The sequence below is a fragment of the Salvelinus namaycush genome, chromosome 20 (genome assembly GCF_016432855.1).
Source record: "Salvelinus namaycush isolate Seneca chromosome 20, SaNama_1.0, whole genome shotgun sequence".
NCBI lineage: Eukaryota > Metazoa > Chordata > Actinopteri > Salmoniformes > Salmonidae > Salvelinus > Salvelinus namaycush.
In genome coordinates this window covers 40,973,636-40,992,815 of record NC_052326.1, presented here as the reverse complement: position 1 = coordinate 40,992,815, position 19,180 = coordinate 40,973,636, and the positions used below count along the sequence as shown (strand labels likewise).

At 43.6% G+C, this 19,180-nt stretch overlaps 1 protein-coding gene across 1 annotated transcript in view; it reads left to right on the top strand.

Moving 5' to 3' along the window:
* The window catches only part of LOC120065363 (voltage-dependent L-type calcium channel subunit alpha-1D-like), a 138,363-nt gene extending 119,253 nt beyond the window's left edge, over positions 1–19,110 (top strand). Inside the window, exons 41-47 of the mRNA XM_039016296.1 lie at positions 254–280; positions 1,532–1,660; positions 3,000–3,166; positions 3,466–3,572; positions 3,832–3,986; positions 10,181–10,346; positions 15,447–19,110. Coding sequence (XP_038872224.1) covers positions 254–280; positions 1,532–1,660; positions 3,000–3,166; positions 3,466–3,572; positions 3,832–3,986; positions 10,181–10,346; positions 15,447–15,752 — 1,057 coding nt within the window. The 3' untranslated portion in view covers positions 15,753–19,110. The remainder of the gene's footprint in view (positions 1–253; positions 281–1,531; positions 1,661–2,999; positions 3,167–3,465; positions 3,573–3,831; positions 3,987–10,180; positions 10,347–15,446) is intronic.
* The last annotated feature ends 70 nt before the right edge of the window (positions 19,111–19,180 follow it).

Here is a 19,180-nt window from a genome sequence, read left to right as displayed (position 1 = left end):
CCATGGTTGGGTTCAAAGTCCATTTCAATTCTTATCATTTCAGAAAATGTTGCCCCCCCCAAACATTGGTACACACATCTGTCACCCCTCTGTCTTCCTTCTTCAATTATACATATATAGGAATGCATGTATATGTTTCATATACTGTATGATATATATGTGACTCCCTACCCTTTTCTCTCTGTTCTCTCCTCCCTTTCTTCTACCTAACCAAAATGCTTTCTCTCAACCATCTCTCTGCTTTCTTGGACAGAAGGCGCTACTATGAGACCTATGTTAGGTACTGTATGTTACTTTCCTAGGTATGTCTAGAGCAGTATGTGTCCACCATGACAAAGGGGAACTTTTCATTTGAATTCTGTTTTTTGGGGCCAGTTTGTGACTGACTGCATCCCTGCTAAGGTTGCAAAATGCCTGTAACTGGTTCTGGCAATATTCCAACTGGGATTTCTGGAAAACCTCTGAGTTTTCGGGAAGGTGCTGGAATTTTGCAACCCTAATCCCTGCTCAGTTAGTGCTGAGTGTTCTAGTCAGTCATCCCTCTCCCTGTCTCTGCACCACCACCTGTCTGTGGAGTAGTATCTCTTGACCCAGTGTTCTGATGTTTGACAGAGAAAGGAGAGGCCTGATTGGCCAGCACACTGCCTAGCCCTAGACCAGTCTTGCTGTGTGCATGTGTCTGCTAGGAAGAGAGCACTGCTAAAAGAGAAGTGAACTGAAGTGCTTGCCTTGGAGGAACTCGGATGCTCAAACCACATGGATATGTATGGAAACTTACCTTACTCACCCCTAGCTCTGATACTCCTAAGAGGCCAACAACGACCAGTATAAAAACCCTCAGAAATGTCTTTCAATAAAGGGTCAGTTCACCCAAATTACAAAATGATATTGGTTTCCTTATCCTGTAAGCAGTCTATGGACAAACCAAAGCATAGATTGCTGTTCTCCCTTGTCCATAGACTGCTTGCAGGGAAAGGAAACCAAAATGTAATTTTGTAATTTGGGTCAACTATCCCTTTAAGTAAACCATGGCTGAGATGGGTGATAATAAGGAAATGTAAGTTTTGATACATTTGATTGAAGACTTCCCAAATGAACATACAGGAAACCATAGTTTTCCTTTGACAAAAGAAGTGTTAGTGAACACTGAGGGATGGTCTTCGATACTACATGCTATGTCCACTGGTCTACTGCTTCTACTGTCTATGTCCCTGTTGTCTTGATGAGGCTGTGGTGGTGGATGATGAGGGCGTTGGTTCTGTTGCATCGCTGCCCCCTGGAGGCTGGAGGTTTGCGTCTGCATGGCGGTGCATGGCCCTGTTCCCCCACGACCCCCCTCGCAGTCCAGCACCACCAGTGGAGGCTAGTGAAGGGAGGACCGCTCATAATAATGTCTGGAACCGGTACCATTCTATTCATTCCATTCGAGCCATTACAATGAGCCCATCCTCCGATTTGAAAGTGACACCAGCCTCCACTGGGCACCACCCCTCCTCTGACCTCTGAACCCTGACTCCTCACCCCCTCCCAGGTCCCACGTAGGAGACGTCCGCCACCCGACCATCCGGCGGGAGGAGGAGTTTGACGATGACAGGTACTCAGGAGAGTACTATAGCGGGGAGGAGTTCTACGAGGACGACAGCATGTTGTCAGGAGACAGGTAAAGTAACACTCCACCTGCATAGCCTCACAGAAATACATGTATTATCTTATATATTGTTTATACACTATAAATACAAAAGTATGCGGACACCCCTTCAAATTAGTGGATTTGGCTATTTCAGCCTCACCCGTTGCTGACAGGTGTATAAAATTGAGCACACAGCCATGCAATCTCCATAGACAATCATTAGCAGTAGAATGACGTGTACTGAAGAGCTCAGTGACTTTCAATGTGGAACCGTCATAGGATGCCACCTTTCCAACAAGTCAGTTCGTCAAATTTCTGCCGTGCTAGGGCTGTCCCGGTCAACTGTAATGGCAGTTATTGTGATGTGGAAACGTCTAGGACACAACAACGGCTCAGCGCGAGGTGGTAGGCCACACAAGCTCACAGAACGGGACTGTCGAGTGCTGAAACACGTAGCGCGTAAAAGTCGTCTTTCCCCGATTGCAACACTTACTACCGAGTTCCAAACCGCCTCTGGAAGCACCGTCAGCACAAGAACTGTTCATCGGGAGCTTCATGAAATGGGCTTCCATGGCCGAGTAGCCGCACATAAGCCTAAGATCACCATGTGTAATGCCAAGTGTCAGCTGGAGTGGTGTAAAGCTCGCCGCCATTGTACTCTGGAGCAGCGGAAACGCGTTCTCTGGAGTGATGAATTATGCTTCACCATCTGGTAGTCCGACGGACAAATCTGGGTTTGGCGGATGCCAGGAGAACGCTACCTGCCCGAATGCTTAGTGCCAACTGTAAAGTTTGGTGAAGGAGGAATAATGGTTTGGGGCTGTTTTTCAAAAGTTTGGGGAAGGCCCTTTCGTGTTTCATCATGGCAATGTCCCCGTGCATAAAGCGAGGTCCATACAGAAATGTTTTGTTGAGATTGGTGTGAAAGAACCTGACTGGCCTGCACAGAGCCCTGACCTCAACCCCATCAAACACCTTTGGGATGAATTAGAACGCAGACTGTGAGCCAGGCCTAATCGTCCAACATTAGTGCCCGACCTCACTAATGCTCTTGTGGCTGAATGGAAGCAAGTTCCCGTATCCAACATCTAGTGGAAAGCCTTCCCAGAAGCGTGGAGGCTGTTATAGCAGCAAAGGGTGGACCAACTCCATATTAATGCCCATGATTTTGGAATGAGATGTTCGACAAGCAGGTGTCTACATACTTTTGGTCATGTAGTGTACCTCATAATTAGTTCTCTTCTGCTAGAGCAGGGGTCTCAAACTAGCGTCCCGCAAGCCAGATGTGAACCTGAAGCCTATTAAATGTGGCCCGCTATATTTTTTAAAGTAGCTAGTTCACCTCCAACACCCTATCCTTGGCTTCCAGGAGGTCCTATAAAGAATACCTGGACAGGTACCAGAACAGTGACACAGAGTATGAGACTCCTAGAGGCTACCACCACCCCGACAGTTACTATGACGACGATGAGCAGCCCCTCTACCAAGATGGAAGGAGGTCGCCTAAGAGACGGATGCTTCCTGCCACGCCTCAAGGTAACGCCCCTCCTCTCTACCCAGAAATGCTTCTGATACTTGTCGTCAAATATACTGTTACTGAGGTTAGATAAAAGGTAATAGCTATTCACACACACACAGTTTTTGACTCTTTCATTAAACTGCCTTGCCGCTGACTTGGTACTCTATCATTTTAAAGACAGCTTCATGACATTTTGTTTGTTTGTGAATGTGTGTTGATGCCCTTTATTTGCATGTCGTCATTGTTTCCTGCATGAGTAGTTTAGTTTCACTAGTTTTATCCTCCTGTCTTGTCCACCTATCCGCCACACACCCAGGTCACCGGAGGCCCTCCTTCAACTTTGAGTGCCTGAGAAGGCAAGGCAGTCAGGACGAGCTACCACACCAACGCACTGCACTACCACTGCACCTAATGCAGCACCAGGTAACACACACACACACACACACACACACTTCTCACAGTGCACTGCTGTACAACTGCATGGAATGTACCACCAGGTAACACATACAGTAGACAGCTCTGCGTCTGCACCGAATGCACCTCCACGTAGTTCACACATACATTCACACACATTCATATTACTAGTGCACTATGTTGCATGAATTGATTCACCGACACAGTGCTTCACCAGGGGTTCTAGACCAGTGTGTTTGTTCCTTTCCGTCCGTCCCTTCCTCTACAGGTGATGGCTGTAGCAGGGCTGGACTCCAGCAGAGCCCACCGTCTCTCCCCCACCCGCTCCACCCGCTCCTGGGCCACTCCCCCCGCCACTCCGGCCAGTAAGGAACAGTCGCCCTACTACACGCCCCTCATCAGGGTCGATCTCCCCGGACGCAGGTATATAAAAGACTCCTTCATTGTTCTGTCTGTTCTTCTGATGAAGGCTACAGATTGGTTTTAGTAATGTGAAACCCTTATTTTGTGACTGTAATGTGGGACTTTTATTTTTAATATATCTGTTATTTTGGCACTTAACAAAATAAAATGACCAAATGACACATTGGTTTCCTAACACTGTAAGCAGTCTATGGACAAGGTATGACAGCAATTAATTCTTTGGGTTAGTTTCCCTGGCACTGTTTCCACATGCTGACGTTTTAGCATTTGTGGCACAAATCCCATTCAAGTAATAGGGCCAATATTAGTATCTTTCGTGCATCATGTCCAAAAATGCTTGTCCATAGACAGCTTACCGGGAAAGGAAACCAATATGTAATTTTGTCAGTTGGGTGAACTATCCCTTTAACTTCTCTAGGATAGGGGGCAGCATTTTCACTTTGGATGAATAGCGTGCCCAGAGTGAACTGCCTCCTACTCTGTCCCAGATGCTAATATATGCATATTATTATTACTATTGGATATAAAACACTCTGAAGTTTATAAAACTGTTTGAATGATGTCTGTGAGTATAACAGAACTCATATGGCAGGCAAAAACCTGAGAAGAAATCCAAACAGGAAGTGAGAATTCTGAGGCTGGTCGATTTTCAACTCATCGCCTATTCAAATCCCAGTAAGATATGGATCTGTTTGATCACTTCCTACGCCTTCCACTAGATGTCAACAGTCTGTAGAACGTTGAATGAAGCCTCTACTGTGATGTGGGGCCGGATGGGAGGTGTTTGAGTCAGTGGTCTGGCAGAGTGCCAGTTCCTGGTAATGCGCATTCCACATGATATCGACTTGCGTTCCATTTCTTCTGTAGATTCAAAGGAATTCTCCGGTTGGAACATTATTGAATATTTATGATAACAACATCCTAAAGATTGATTCTCTACTTAGTTTGACAAGTTTATTCGACCTGTAATATAACTTTTTGAAGTTTTAGTCCGACGTTCGCCTGGATCTGCGCGAGCGTTTGGACATGTGTACTAAACGTGCTAGCAAAAGTAGCTACTTGGACATAAGTAATGGACATTATCGAACAAAACAACAATTTATTGTGGAACTAGGATTCCTGGGAGTGCATTCTGATGAAGATCATCAAAGGTAAGGGAATATTTATGATGTAATTTCGTATTTCTGTTGACTCCAACATGGCGGAGAAATGTTGTTTATATCTGAGCGCCGTCTCAGATTATTGCATGGTTTGCTTTTTCCGTAAAGTTTTTTTGAAATCTGACACAGCGGTTGCATTAAGAACAAGTGTATCTTTAATTCTATGTAAAACATGTATCTTTCATCAGAGTTTATGAAGAGTAATTCTGTTATTTGATGTGGCTCTCTGCAAATTCTCTGGATATTTTGGAGGCATTTCTGAACATGGCTCCAATGTAAACTGAGATTTGTGGATATAAATATGCACATTATCGAACAAAACATACATGTATTGTGTAACATGATGTCCTATGATTGTCATCTGATGAAGATCATCAAAGGTTAGTGATTAGTTTTATCTCTACTTCTGCTTTTTGTGACTCCTATCTTTGGCTGGAAAAATGGCTGTGTTTTTCTGTGGCTATGTACTGACCTAACATAATCGTTTGGTGTGCTTTCGCCGTAAATCCTTTTTGAAATCAGACATGTTGGCTGGATTCACAACATGTGTAGCTTTAATTTGGTGTCTTTCATGTGTGATTTCATGAAAGATTGATTTTTAGAGTAATTTATTTGAATTTGGCGCGCTGCATTTTTACTGGCTTTTGGCCAAGTGGGACGTTAGCGTCCCACATATCCCAGAGAAGTTAAGATAAAAGAGGAAGAGGTGCTAAAGCGAGGAGCGGAACCGGAACGAGGAGCGAAACCCTCTCTCTTTGGAAGTTACGGGCTGAACATTCCTTCCCTTTTCCGAAATTCGAAAGATGCTAATACCTGCAAAAACTTTATTTTGAGATATTGGGACTATAAGGTTCTATCTGCAAAAAGATGATTCTGAGATAACTGGCTTTAACTTCTTATGGCTGCAATCCTGCTACCGGGATCGATATGACAACAGCCAGTGATAGTGCAGGGTGCCAAATACAAACAACAGAAATCTCATAATTAAAATTCCTCAGACATTCATGTCTTATATCATTTTAAAGGTAATCTTGTTGTTAATCCCACCAAAGTGTCCGATTTCAAATATGCTTTTCAGCGAAAGCACTACAAACGATTATGTTAGGTCACCACAAAACCACAATAAGCACAGCCATTTTTCCAGCGAAAGATAGCTTTCACAAAAACCAGAAATAGAGATAAAATGAATCACTAACCTTTGATTATCTTCATCAGATGACATTCATATGACTTCATGTTACACAATACATGCATGTTTTGTTTGATAAAGTTCATATTTATATAAAAAAAATCTGAGTTTACATTGGCGTGTTAGATTCACTAGTTCCAAAAACATCAAGTGATTTTGCATAGCCACATCGTTTCAACAGAAATACTCATCATAAATGTAGATGATAATACAAGTTATACACATGGAATTATAGATATATCTCTCCTTAATGCAACCGCTGTGTCAGATTTCAAAAAAACTTTACGGAAAAATAAACCATGCAATAATCTGAGACGGAGCTCAGAACAATAGCCAAATTAGCCGCCATGTTGGACTCAACAGAAACCAGAAAATACATGATAAATGTTTCCTTACCTTTGATGAACTTCATCAGAATGCAGTCCTAGGAATCCCAGGTCCACAATAAATGCTTGATTTGTTCGATAATGTCCGTTATTTATGTCCAATTAGCTACTTTCGAATTGTTTACCAAACGCCCTAACCAAAGTCTCAAAGCGCGTCCACTATAACGTGACGAAATGTCCAAAAGTTCCGTTACAGTCAGTAGAAACATGTCAAACGATGTAAATCAAAATCAAATCAAGTTTATTTTAGATAGCCCTTCGTACATCAGCTAATATCTCGAAGTGCTGTACAGAAACCCAGCCTAAAACCCCAAACAGCAAGCAATGCAGGTGTAGAAGCACGGTGGCTAGGAAAAACTCCCTAGAAAGGCCAAAACCTAGGAAGAAACCTAGAGAGGAACCAGGCTATGAGGGGTGGCCAGTCCTCTTCTGGCTGTGCCGGGTGGAGATTATAACAGAACATGGCCAAGATGTTCAAAATGTTCATAAGTGACAAGCATGGTCAAATAATAATCAGGAATAAATGTCAGTTGGCTTTTCATAGCCGTTAAGAGTTGAAAACAGCAGGTCTGGGACAGGTAGGGGTTCCATAACCGCAGGCAGAACAGTTGAAACTGGAATAGCAGCAAGGCCAGGTGGACTGGGGACAGCAAGGAGTCATCATGCCCGGTAGTCCTGACGTATTGTCCTAGGGCTCAGGTCCTCCAAGAGAAAGAAAGAAAGAGAGAAGGAGAGAATTAGAGACGGCCAAGATTTTCAAAATGTTCATAAATGACAAGCATGGTCAAATAATAATCAGGAATAAATGTCAGTTGGCTTTTCATAGCCGATCATTAAGAGTTGAAAACAGCAGGTCTGGGACAGGTAGGGGTTCCATAACCGCAGGCAGAACAGTTGAAACTGGAATAGCAGCAAGGCCAGGTGGACTGGGGACAGCAAGGAGTCATCATGCCCGGTAGTCCTGACGTATGGTCCTAGGGCTCAGGTCCTCCGAGAGAGAGAAAGAAAGAGAGAAGGAGAGAATTAGAGAGAGCCAAGATTTTCAAAATGTTCATAAATGACAAGCATGGTCAAATAATAATCAGGAATAAATGTCAGTTGGCTTTTCATAGCCGATCATTAAGAGTTGAAAGCAGCAGGTCTGGGACAGGTAGGGGTTCCATAACCGCAGGCAGAACAGTTGAAACTGGAACAGCAGCAAGGCCAGGTGGACTGGGGACAGCAAGGAGTCATCATGCCCGGTAGTCCTGACGTATGGTCCTAGGGCTCAGGTTCTCCGAGAGAGAGAAAGAAAGAGAGAAGGAGAGAATTAGAGAGAGCATACTTAAATTCACACATGACACTGGATAAGACAGGAGAAGTACTCCAGATATAACCAACTAACCCTAGCCCCCCGACACATAAACTACTGCAGCATAAATACTGGAGGCTGAGACAGGAGGGGGTCAGGAGACACTGTGGCTCCATCCGATGATACCCCCGGACAGGGCCAAACAGGAAGGATATAACCCCACCCACTTTGCCAAAGCACAGCCCCCGCACCACTAAAGGGATATCTTCAACCACCAACATACAATCCTGAGACAAGGCCGAGTATAGCCCACAAAGATCTCCACCACAGCACAAACCAAGGGGGGGCGCCAACCCAGACAGGAAGATCACGTCAGTAACTCAACCCACTCAAGTGACGCACCCCTCCTAGGGACGGCATGAAAGAGCACCAGTAAGCCAGTGACTCAGCCCCTGTAATAGGGTTAGAGGCAGAGAATCCCAGTGGAGAGAGGGGAACCGGCCAGGCAGAGACAGCAAGGGCGGTTCGTTGCTCCAGAGCCTTTCCGTTCACCTTCACACTCCTGGGCCAGACTACACTCAATCATATGACCTACTGAAGAGATAAGTCTTCAGTAAAGACTTAAAGGTTGAGACCGAGTCTGCGTCTCTCACATGGGTAGGCAGACCGTTCCATAAAAATGGAGATCTATAGGAGAAAGCCCTGCCTCCAGCTGTTTGCTTAGAAATTCTAGGGACAATTAGGAGGCCTGCGTCTTGTGACCGTAGCGTACGTGTAGGTATGTACGGCAGGACCAACTCGGAAAGATAGGTAGGAGCAAGCCCATGTAACGCTTTATAGGTTAACAGTAAAACCTTGAATCAATCTTTAGAATGTTGTTAACATACATCTTGAATAACGTTCCAACCGGAGAATTACATCGACTTCAATTGACCGATGGAACGGAGCTCCCTCTCACATGAAGGCGCCAGTTCAATGCGTGGGCACCTCATGGAAGTGATTATTCATTCCTGTCTCCTTCGGCCCCCCTTCACATTAGAGTCATCAGACAAAGTTCTATTGACTGTTGACATCTAGTGGAAGCCGTAGGAAGTGAAAACCCATCCATATCTCTCTGTATTTTCAATGAGAGCTTGGTTGAAAATCTGGCACCCCCAGAAAATATCCAAACAGGAAGTGGAACTTCTCAGGTTTTTGCCTGCCATATGAGTTCTGTTATACTCACAGACATAATTCAAACAGTTTTAGAAACTTCAGAGTGTTTTCTATCCAATACTAATAATAATATGCATATATTAGCAACTATGACATAGGAGCAGGCGGTTTACTCTGGGCACCTCTGTGCACCTTTCATCCAAGCTACTCAATACTGCCCCTTCAGCCATAAGAAGTTAAAGTTCCGAACCCTCATTGGTTTTAATGTTGTTAGTCATTTTTATATTGCATTCTTTTGAGCTTAAACAGCGTGCACTGGGGTATTTCGAGTTCTACATATCAAATCAAATCACATTTTATTTGTCACATGCACCAAATACAATAGGTGTAGTAGACCTTACCGTGAAATGCTTACTGACAAGCCCTAACCAACAAAAAAAAGTGAGTTGGAAAATATTAGTTAGTTGGAAAAAAGTGACATGATAAAATAACAGTAACGAGGCTATATACAGGGGCAGCCGGTACAGAGTCATTGTGCGGGGGTATAGGTTAGTTGAGGTAATTTGTACATGTAGGTAGGGGTGAAGTGACTATGCATGGATAATAAACAGTGAGTAGTAGCAGCGTAAAAAAGGGGGTCAATGCAAATAGCCATATAAGTAGAGAACATTGAACAGAACAAGGCTATGTCAATAACTACATTTTGACAAAAATGCAGATAGAACCTAATAGTCCCAAGCTCTTGATTTGACCAAATAACCAGTGAAAAACCCAAACACCGAAACTACTTCTGCTCGCTATACCACGCATCCCATTCCTTCGCGACAGAATCGACAAACAATTAGTCTTGGAATGGTTGCAGGAACCACGCTCACTTTGATTATTTTGTCCCGAAGAAAGTTGTGTAGAACTCTGATAATAACCATCGAGTTGCTGTGTTCATTCAATCATTCTCATCCTTCACCTTTCTTCCATTGCCCTCCAAGAGTGTCTAAATCTCTTCTTCTCTTCAGGGAGAGCGCCTCCAGCAGCCAGGTGTCTGTGAGGAAGAGTTCGTGGTACACAGACGACCCAGAGTACTCCCAGAGGACCTACTCCCCCGTCCACCTCCAGCTGCCTCCAGAGTACCGACAGCATTACCACCAGAAGAGAGGCAGTGCTACCAGCCTGGTGGAGGCGGTGAGGCAGGGGAGGGCAGGGAAGGGGAGGGTGGGTGGGTTGGTGTCCAGTGGCCAGTTGCACCAGTCGGTCGTAAGTGTGTCGTAACTACGTCCAACTACGTCCAACGCTCTACGCCGGACCTAAAAATAATACCACCTGGGCATAATCCCTTTTATGAGCTACGCCTGGGTGTAGATTCTACACCTTGTAGGGAGCAGGGCTCTTTGTAGTTACTTTTTTTCAACTTGTTTATATTACTTTCTAGTACGACAAGCTAGCTTCAGAGTAGCTATTTTATTTGTCACATATACGTGTTTAGCAGGTGTTATTGCGGGTGTAGCGAAATGCTTGTGCTTCTAGCTCCGACAGTGCATTAATATCTAACAAGTAATATCTAACAGTTTCACAACATATACCCAAAATACACATAAATATAAGTAAGGAATGGATTAAGAATATATACATATATGTCAGAGCGGCATTGGACTAAGATACAGTGGCATAGTATAGAGTACAGTATATACAGTCGTGGCCAAAAGTTTTGAGAATGACACAAATATACATTTTCCCAAAGTCTGCTGCCTCAGTTTGTATGATGGCAATTTGCAGTTACTCCAGAATGTTATGAAGAGTGATCAGATGAATTGGAATGAATTGCAAAGTCCCTCTTTTCCATGCAAATGAACTGAATCCCCAAAAAACATTTCCACTGCATTTCAGCCCTGCCACAAAAGGACCAGCTGACATCATGTCAGTGATTCTCTCGTTAACACAGGTGTGAGTGTTGACGAGAACAAGGCTGGAGATCACTCTGTCATGCTGATTGAGTTCAAATAACGCTTGGAATCATTGTTCTTCCTCTGTCAAACATGGTTACCTGCAAGGAAACACGTGCTGTCATCATTGCTTTGCACAAAAAGGGCTTCACAGGCAAGGATATTGCTGCCAGTAAGATTGCACCTAAATCAACCATTTATCGGATCATCAAGAACTTCAAGTAGAGCGGTTCAATTGTTGTGAAGAAGGCTTCAGGGCGCCCAAGAAAGTCCAGCAAGCGCCAGGACCGTCTCCTAAAGTTGATTCAGCTGCGGGATCGGGGCAACACCAGTGCAGAGCTTGCTCAGGAATGGCAGCAGGCAGGTGTGAGTGGATCTGCACGCACAGTGAGGCGAAGACTTTTGGAGGATGGCCTGGTGTCAAGAAGGGCAGCAAAGAAGCCACTTCTCTCCAGGAAAAACATCAGGGACAGACTGATATTCTGCAAAAGTTACAGGGATTGGACTGCTGAGGACTGGGGTAAAGTCATTTTCTCTGATGAATCCCCTTTCCGATTGTTTGGGGCATCCGGAAAAAAGCATGTCCGGAGAAGACAAGGTGAGCACTACCATCAGTCCTGTGTCATGCCAACAGTAAAGCATCCTGAGACCATTAATGTGTGGGGTTACTTCTCAGCCAAGGGAGTGGGCTCACCCACAATTTTGCCTAAGAACACAGCCATGAATAAAGAATGGTACCAACACATCCTCCGAGAGCAACTTCTCCCAACCATCCAGGAACAGTTTGGTGACGAACAATGCCTTTTCCAGCATGATGGAGCACCTTGCCATAAGGCAAAAATGATAATTAAGTGGCTTGGGGAACAAAACATCGATATTTTGGGTCCATGGCCAGGAAACTCCCCAGACCTTAATCCCATTGAGAACTTGTGGTCAATCCTCAAGAGGCGTGTGGACAAACAAAACCCCACAAATTCTGACAAACTCCAAGCATTGATTATGCAAGAATGGGCTGCCATCAGTCAGGATGTGGCCCAGAAGTTAATTGACAGCATGCCAGGGCAGATTGCAGAGGTCTTGAAAAAGAAGTGTCAATACTGCAAATATTCTTTCCATCAACTTCATGTAATTGTCAATAAAAGCCTTTGACACTTATGAAATGTTTGTAATTATACTTCAGTATTCCATAGTAACATCTGACAAAAATATCTAAAGACACTGAAGCAGCAGACTTTGTGGAAATTAATATTTGTGTCATTCTAAAAAAATTGGGCCACGACTGTACATATGAGATGGGTGATGCAATATTTACACACAATTAAAGTACAGTTTACACATATGATATGAGTAATGCAAGATACGGAGACATTATTAAAGTGGCTTGTGTTTCATTTCCTTAAAGTGGCCAGTGATTCCGAATCAATGTCTATAGGCAGTAGCCTCTGATGTGCTGGAGATGCCTGTTTAACAGTCAGTGGTGTAATATAGAATACAATACAGTATATACATATGAAATGGGTGATGTAATATGTAAACACAATTTAAAGTGACTAAGATACCATAGAATAGTGTGGAGTACAGTTTATACATATGAGATGAGTAATGCTAGATACAGAAACATTATTAAAGTGGCTAGTGATCCATTTCTAAAAGTGGCCATTGATTCCTAATCTATGTCTATTGGCAGCCGAATCTGATGTGCTAGAGATGGCTGTTTAGTCTCTCGGTCCCAGCTTTGATGCACCTGTACTGACCTCGCCTTCTGGATGATAGCAGGGTGAACAGGCAGTGGTTCAGGTGGTTGATAACCTTGATGATCTTTTTGGCCTTCCTTTTTGGCTTCGGATGCTGTAGGCGTCCAGGAGGGCGGGAAGTTTGCCCCCAGTAATGCGTTGGGCAGACCGCACCACCCTCTGGAGAGCTTTGCGGTTGTGGGTGGTGCAGTTGCCGTACTAGATGGTGATACAGTCTGACAGGATGCTCTCAATTGTGCATCTGTAAAAGTATGTGAGGGTTTTAGGTGATAAGACACATTTCTTTAGCCTCCTGAGGTTGAATAGGCGCTGTTGTGCCTTCTTCACCACACTGTCTGTGTAGGTGGACCATTTCAGTTTGTCAGTGATGTGTACGCCGAGGAACTTGAAGCTTTCCACCTTCTCCACTGCAGTCCCATCGATGTGGATAGCGGGGTGTTCCCTCTGCTGTTTCCTGAAGTCCACCATCATCTCCTTAGTTTTGTTGACGTTGAGTGAGAGGTTATTTTCCTGGCACCACACTCCCAGAGCCCTCACATCCTCCCTGTAGGCTGTCTCATCGTTGTTGGTAATCAAGCCTACTACTCTTCTGTCATCTGCAAACTTAATGATTGAGTTGGAGGCGTGCTTGGCCACGCAGTCATGGGTGAACAGGGAGTACAGGAGGGGGCTGAGCACGCACCCTTGTGGGGCCCCAGTGTTGAGTATTAGAAGAGGAGAGGAGGTGTTGAAGAGGAGGTGTTGTTTTCTACCTTCACCACCTGGGGGAGACCCGTCAGGAAGTCCAGGACGGAACGGGGTTCAGACCCAGGGCCTCGAGCTTGATGATGAGCTTGGAGGGTACTATGGTGTTGAATGCTGAGCTATAGTCAATGAACAGCATTCTTACATAGGTATGCCTCTTGTCCAGATGGGACAGGGCAGTATGCAGTGTGGTGGCGATTGCATCGTCTGTGGATCTATTGGGGCGGTAAGCAAATTGAAGTGGGTCTAGGGTGGCAGGTAAGGTGGAGGTAATATGATCCTTGACTAGTCTCTCAAAGCACTTCATGATGACAGAGGTGAGTACTACGGGGCAATAGTAATTTAGTTCAGTTACCTTTGCTTTCTTAGGTACAGGGACAAGGGTGGCCATCGTGAAGCATGTGGGGATAACAGACTGGGATAGGGAGAGATTGAATATATCTGTAAACACACCAGCCAGCTGGTCTGCGTATGCTCTGAGGACATGGCTAGGGATAGCATCTGGGCCGGCAGCCTTGCGAGGGTTAACACACTTAAATATCTTACTCACGTCAGCCACGGAGAAGGGTAGCCCACAGGCCTTTATAGCGGGCCGCGTCGGTGAAACTGTATTATCCTCAAAGCGAGCAAAGAAGGTGTTCAGCCTGTACGGAAGCAAAACGACAGTGTCTGGTTTTCCTTTTATAATCTGTTATTATCTGTAGACCCTGCCACATACGTCTCGTGTCTAAGCCATTGAACTGGGACTCAACTTTGTCACTATACCGACGTTTAGCTGGCTTGATTGCTTTGCGGACTGAACCGTTTGTATTCGGCCCTATTCCTCGTCACCTTTCCATGGTTAAATGCGGTGGTTCGCGCTTTCTATCCACGGTTTCTGGTTGGGGTTTTAATAGTCACAGTGGGTACAACATCTCTTATGCACTTCCTGATAAACTCATTCACTGTATCGGTATATGTGTCGATATTATTTTCTGAAGCTACTCTGTACATATCCCAGTCCGCGCGATCAAAACAATCTTTAAACGTAGATTCCGATTGGTCAGACCAGCGTTGAATAGTCCTCACCACAGCAGGGGAGGAGCAAGATGGAATCGTGGTCCTATTTGCCAAATGGAGGGCAGGGGAGGGCCTTATATGCATTCTGGAAGGTAGTATAACAATGGTTGAGAGTTTTAGCAGCACGTGTACAACAATCAATATGTTGATAGAATTTCGGGATCCTTTTCCTCAAATTTGCTTTGTTAAAATCCCCAGCTCCAATAAATGCAGCCTCGGGATATGTGGTTTCCAGTTTGCATAAAGTCCAGTGATATCCACTTGGGGGGATATAGACTGCTGTGGCTATTATTGATGAAAATTCTCTCGGGAGAACATTTGATTGTGAGATATTCTAGGTCGGGTGAACAGAAGGACTTGAGTTCCTGTATGTTATCACAGTTGCACCATAAGTCGTTAATCATAAAACATATACCTCCACCCTTCTGCTTCCCGGAGAGATGTTTGTTTCTGTCGGCGATATGTACTGAGAACCCAACTGGCTTTACAGAGCCAGACAGTATATCTCGAGAGAGCCATGTTTCATGGAAGCAGAGTATGTTACAATCCCTGGTGTCTCTCTGAAAAGCAACTCTTGCCTTGAGCTCATCAATTTTATTATCCAGAGATTGGACATTAGCGAGTAAAATACTCGGGAGCGGTGGGTGGTGTGCACGCTACAGGAGTTGCCACAGGTGTTGATGGTTTAAACACTCAGACTCAGATATACAAACTTTGGTGACCAACAGTAATTTAAATGACCCACGTTTACACAATGTGGTCGGTTTTCTCCTGTTGCCACGCAGGTTTTGATATCAGAGGGGCTCGGGAGATACGCCAAGGATCCAAAGTTCGTGGCGGCCACCAAGCACGAGATAGCGGACGCATGCGAGATGACCATTGACGAGATGGAGAGCGCGGCCAGCCACTTGCTGAACGGCGGTGTGGCGCCGGCGGTTAATGGGGTCAACGTGTACCCCGTCATGAGCGAGCGGGACTACGACCTCCAGGACGCCACGGCCAGTTACAGTGACGAGGAGCCGGAGGTGGAGCTTAGATTACCGTACGAGGAGGACCTGGCAGACGAGATGATCTGCATCACCACTTTATAGCATCGGCTGGAGAATAAACTACTAGAAACTAACTACTAGCTGTATGTACTCTACTTCATATAGACTACAGTACCATCAGTGGAAAACTAAATGAGAAATGCATCTATTGGCTTACGACCAAAAGAAGTGCCTTTTACATGGAAGAGAAAGGCACCTATGAGGAGAGAGAGACACACTTATTCTCTCACTCACCCTCTGCCAGCCAGGGAATTCACATCACTTCTGTCAATCACAAGACCAGGAGCCAATCCTGGTGCCAGGGAACCATGTTAGTCCCACCCTCCCAGACCGACACTACTGGCGCATAGAAGGCCATGACCATCTGTCATAGGTCACCGTCTGGAGGTGACACTCACAGGTTCATCAACGAGCCAATTGCAGACGAGGACATGGCGTGTCAGTGGAGGAGATGGACCTATTGGCAGAGGCGTGAGGTACCGTGGGCAGGTCGTTAAGGGTGATGACAATCAGATGTAAGATGTCATTCCCTCTGTCACTTTATTAAGATTTTGGCATATCATGCAAGTTTTCAATGCAAGCATAGAAAGGCATATCTCTCCCCACCTAACCCCCCTTAGATGTTTTAGTATAACTTTGATCCCGGAATCATTGACATAAATAATTAAAAGATGGCTGTAGATGGTTCACAACGAACAGATTCTTAGAGAATAACCAGTTTACGTATGCAGGAGATATCAGTCACATTTATAGCATCTTCCAACTGGAGATATACACTTCTGAGACGACTACAGCATGGAATAAATGCACTAGCAGGCAGGTTGTTTTTAATTTGACAATAGCCTGACGATGAATATTTCATAGTAGATATAGTGTAAATGAATTGTATTATATAAACAAAAAGAAAAACTTTGTAAAGAGATGTTCTATATTTTGTAATTGTGTACCATTTCAAAAGAAGATCAGCAATACACACCCTAATGAATCCTATTATGCTACCAGGAAAGAAGATCGCTGGTGTTATTATTTTATTAGGTACAATATTCTGACATTTATTTGCCTTTTCTTTGTTGTTGCTCATATGCATCCTTGACATGTCTGTGAACAGCTTTTTTTAATTGTTTTGTTTTTCGTGTAACAACACAGCTGCACAAGATATGCAAATGTCTTTGTTTTTTTACTTGTTTTATGAGCATAAGAACACTGTATATGTGTTACTCAAACCACACCAACACCAGTACCACAAAGTAAAGTACCCCTTATTAAGAGCATCTTTGTAGGACTTGATGTTAGCTAAGGCTCAAGGAGGCTATTCTACCTTTATAAAGATGTGATACGTAACTTCCGTGTTTGCATATGTTGTGCAGAGGAGGTGCACAGCACAGAAAGGTCAAATGCCTAGTGCATTGACAATGCTGCTTCATTCTCCCATTTTCAAATGAATTCTACAACTTTATTAGTTTCATCTGTCCCAACTGAAATGCCTTCTGCTGCTGAAAGAAAACAATATGATAGACGTGAGATGAACAGAAATCTCCCTGTCGTTCTCAATGCTTTTATTGGGATTTTTCCTCAATATACGACTTGTTGATCACGATTAATGTAAGTTAATTCCACTGATCCTTTCAAACTGAATCTTCCTAATCACTTGGCCTTTATGTTGTTGTGTGCGAGACTTGTGACAGACTGGGCCGGTGTGAGCCAGGACAGACGGGATGCATGGTGGTTGATTGGTAAGGCACGTATTCATCAGGGATGTTGACAGGGCAGATGAGCTCACGTGATGAGGCTGCATCTAGCCTGGGTGCCAGTCTGGTTCTGCTCTCTCGCCAACTCCTTACGGAATTGTCAAGCAAAACATGACGATGGAGTAGGCAAAAGCACAAACAGATCTGGGACCAGGCTAGGTATCATCATGGTCTAGGTAGGTCCACGGTCTCCACCATTGTTGTCCTCTTCTGTTGTGTTGTCGTGTCATATTTGGCCCGAAGTGTTTTAGCTGGAGAGAGGCTAAGCAATACTAACCCCCTCACTCTCTCAGCCTCTCTGGCTTCTCTCTGCATACACTATACCTCGTGGTGGTCCAGCATCGTCTGGGGAAAACATATCAGCCTTCCTCTCAACCAACCAGTCTGTTTCCCACAGCCATCTTATCCGTCCAATGAGAAGGGAGTGTTTGTACTATGGCTCATTTTACAAGAAAACTCAACTTTTGTTGATATCAATGCAAGTTGAAAATTGATGCACCACAAAATTACTTTACACTAGCAGACAAAAAATAAAGTACTAAGTTCACTTTTTTTTCAGGCGCTGCCCTGGATAGTTTGAATAAGCACAGATGATGGGTAGGTGATGAGACGTGTGGGATCTGTAATTCATGAGTGTTTGATTTGTAGGTCATGAGTTCGCATTGCGTTCTCAGTCAACCTGAATACTGTCGTGAAAATGTAGGTTATCCACTTTGTGTGCACATTGAAAGGGCTCTTTGAATTGTTTGAGTAAAAAAAAATGTGTTCTGGTCTTTTTGTTGAGAATTATTTTGTGAAAGGACCAATGCGCATTCCAGGCACGTTATACTATTCGTAGCAATTACTGATAAACTGAAAATATGCATTATTTTGTAAACACTTTTAAAAAGGTTGTGTTAAACTAAAGATAAAACAAACATACTTTTACCTCATGTCAGGGATTCCTGAAAAAAGAAAAGAGAAAATGATTTGGTTCATTCTATACCAATGGTAATTCAATATTAGCACATAGCTGTTTGTCTTTGCACAAGTAACTGTATAGTGCTATTGTTTCTCCTTTTTCTATACACATTTTTGTGAATTAAGGTGAGACAATTTTGTACTTTTTTGTGACTGTGTGTATGGTTTAGTGAAATCTATATTTGTCATTTACACCTCACCTTTCAATGCTGGGACAGAAAGAATCTGAAAAAAAATAAAGAAAAAAATATACATTTTCAAGGTGCACTGTTCCTCTGTTGGCGGGTTAAAAAAAGATAAATCCAATGGTAATATACCAGTTTACAGAGAAACCCTTGTTGATTTAAACATTTTGATTAGTTTTCATTCTATTATTATAATTATTATGATTACTATTACTACTATTACTGTTATTAAATATGTATTAAAATAGAAGATAATGTAAAATATGTACAAACATATGGAAAGACCCATGCTAATGTTCTCTACTTGAAAGTCCTTATATTTTCTCTGTAATGTTTTTATTCAGTAAACATGATTTCTCTTAGTAGCAAATGCTTTATTATGACCCTCTATGTTTTGTATCAATTCATTTTTTTTCCATTTTTTTTGTTGCCTTGAATTCATTTTAATCAATAATGATATTTTATTTTCTAATGATTATTACTGAATAAACTTACACTGAAATTCTACACTGTATGTTCATTATTTGTGCTTTGTTTATAGATAAGCCATGCATTATGTATTGAACAGCATTTTCAT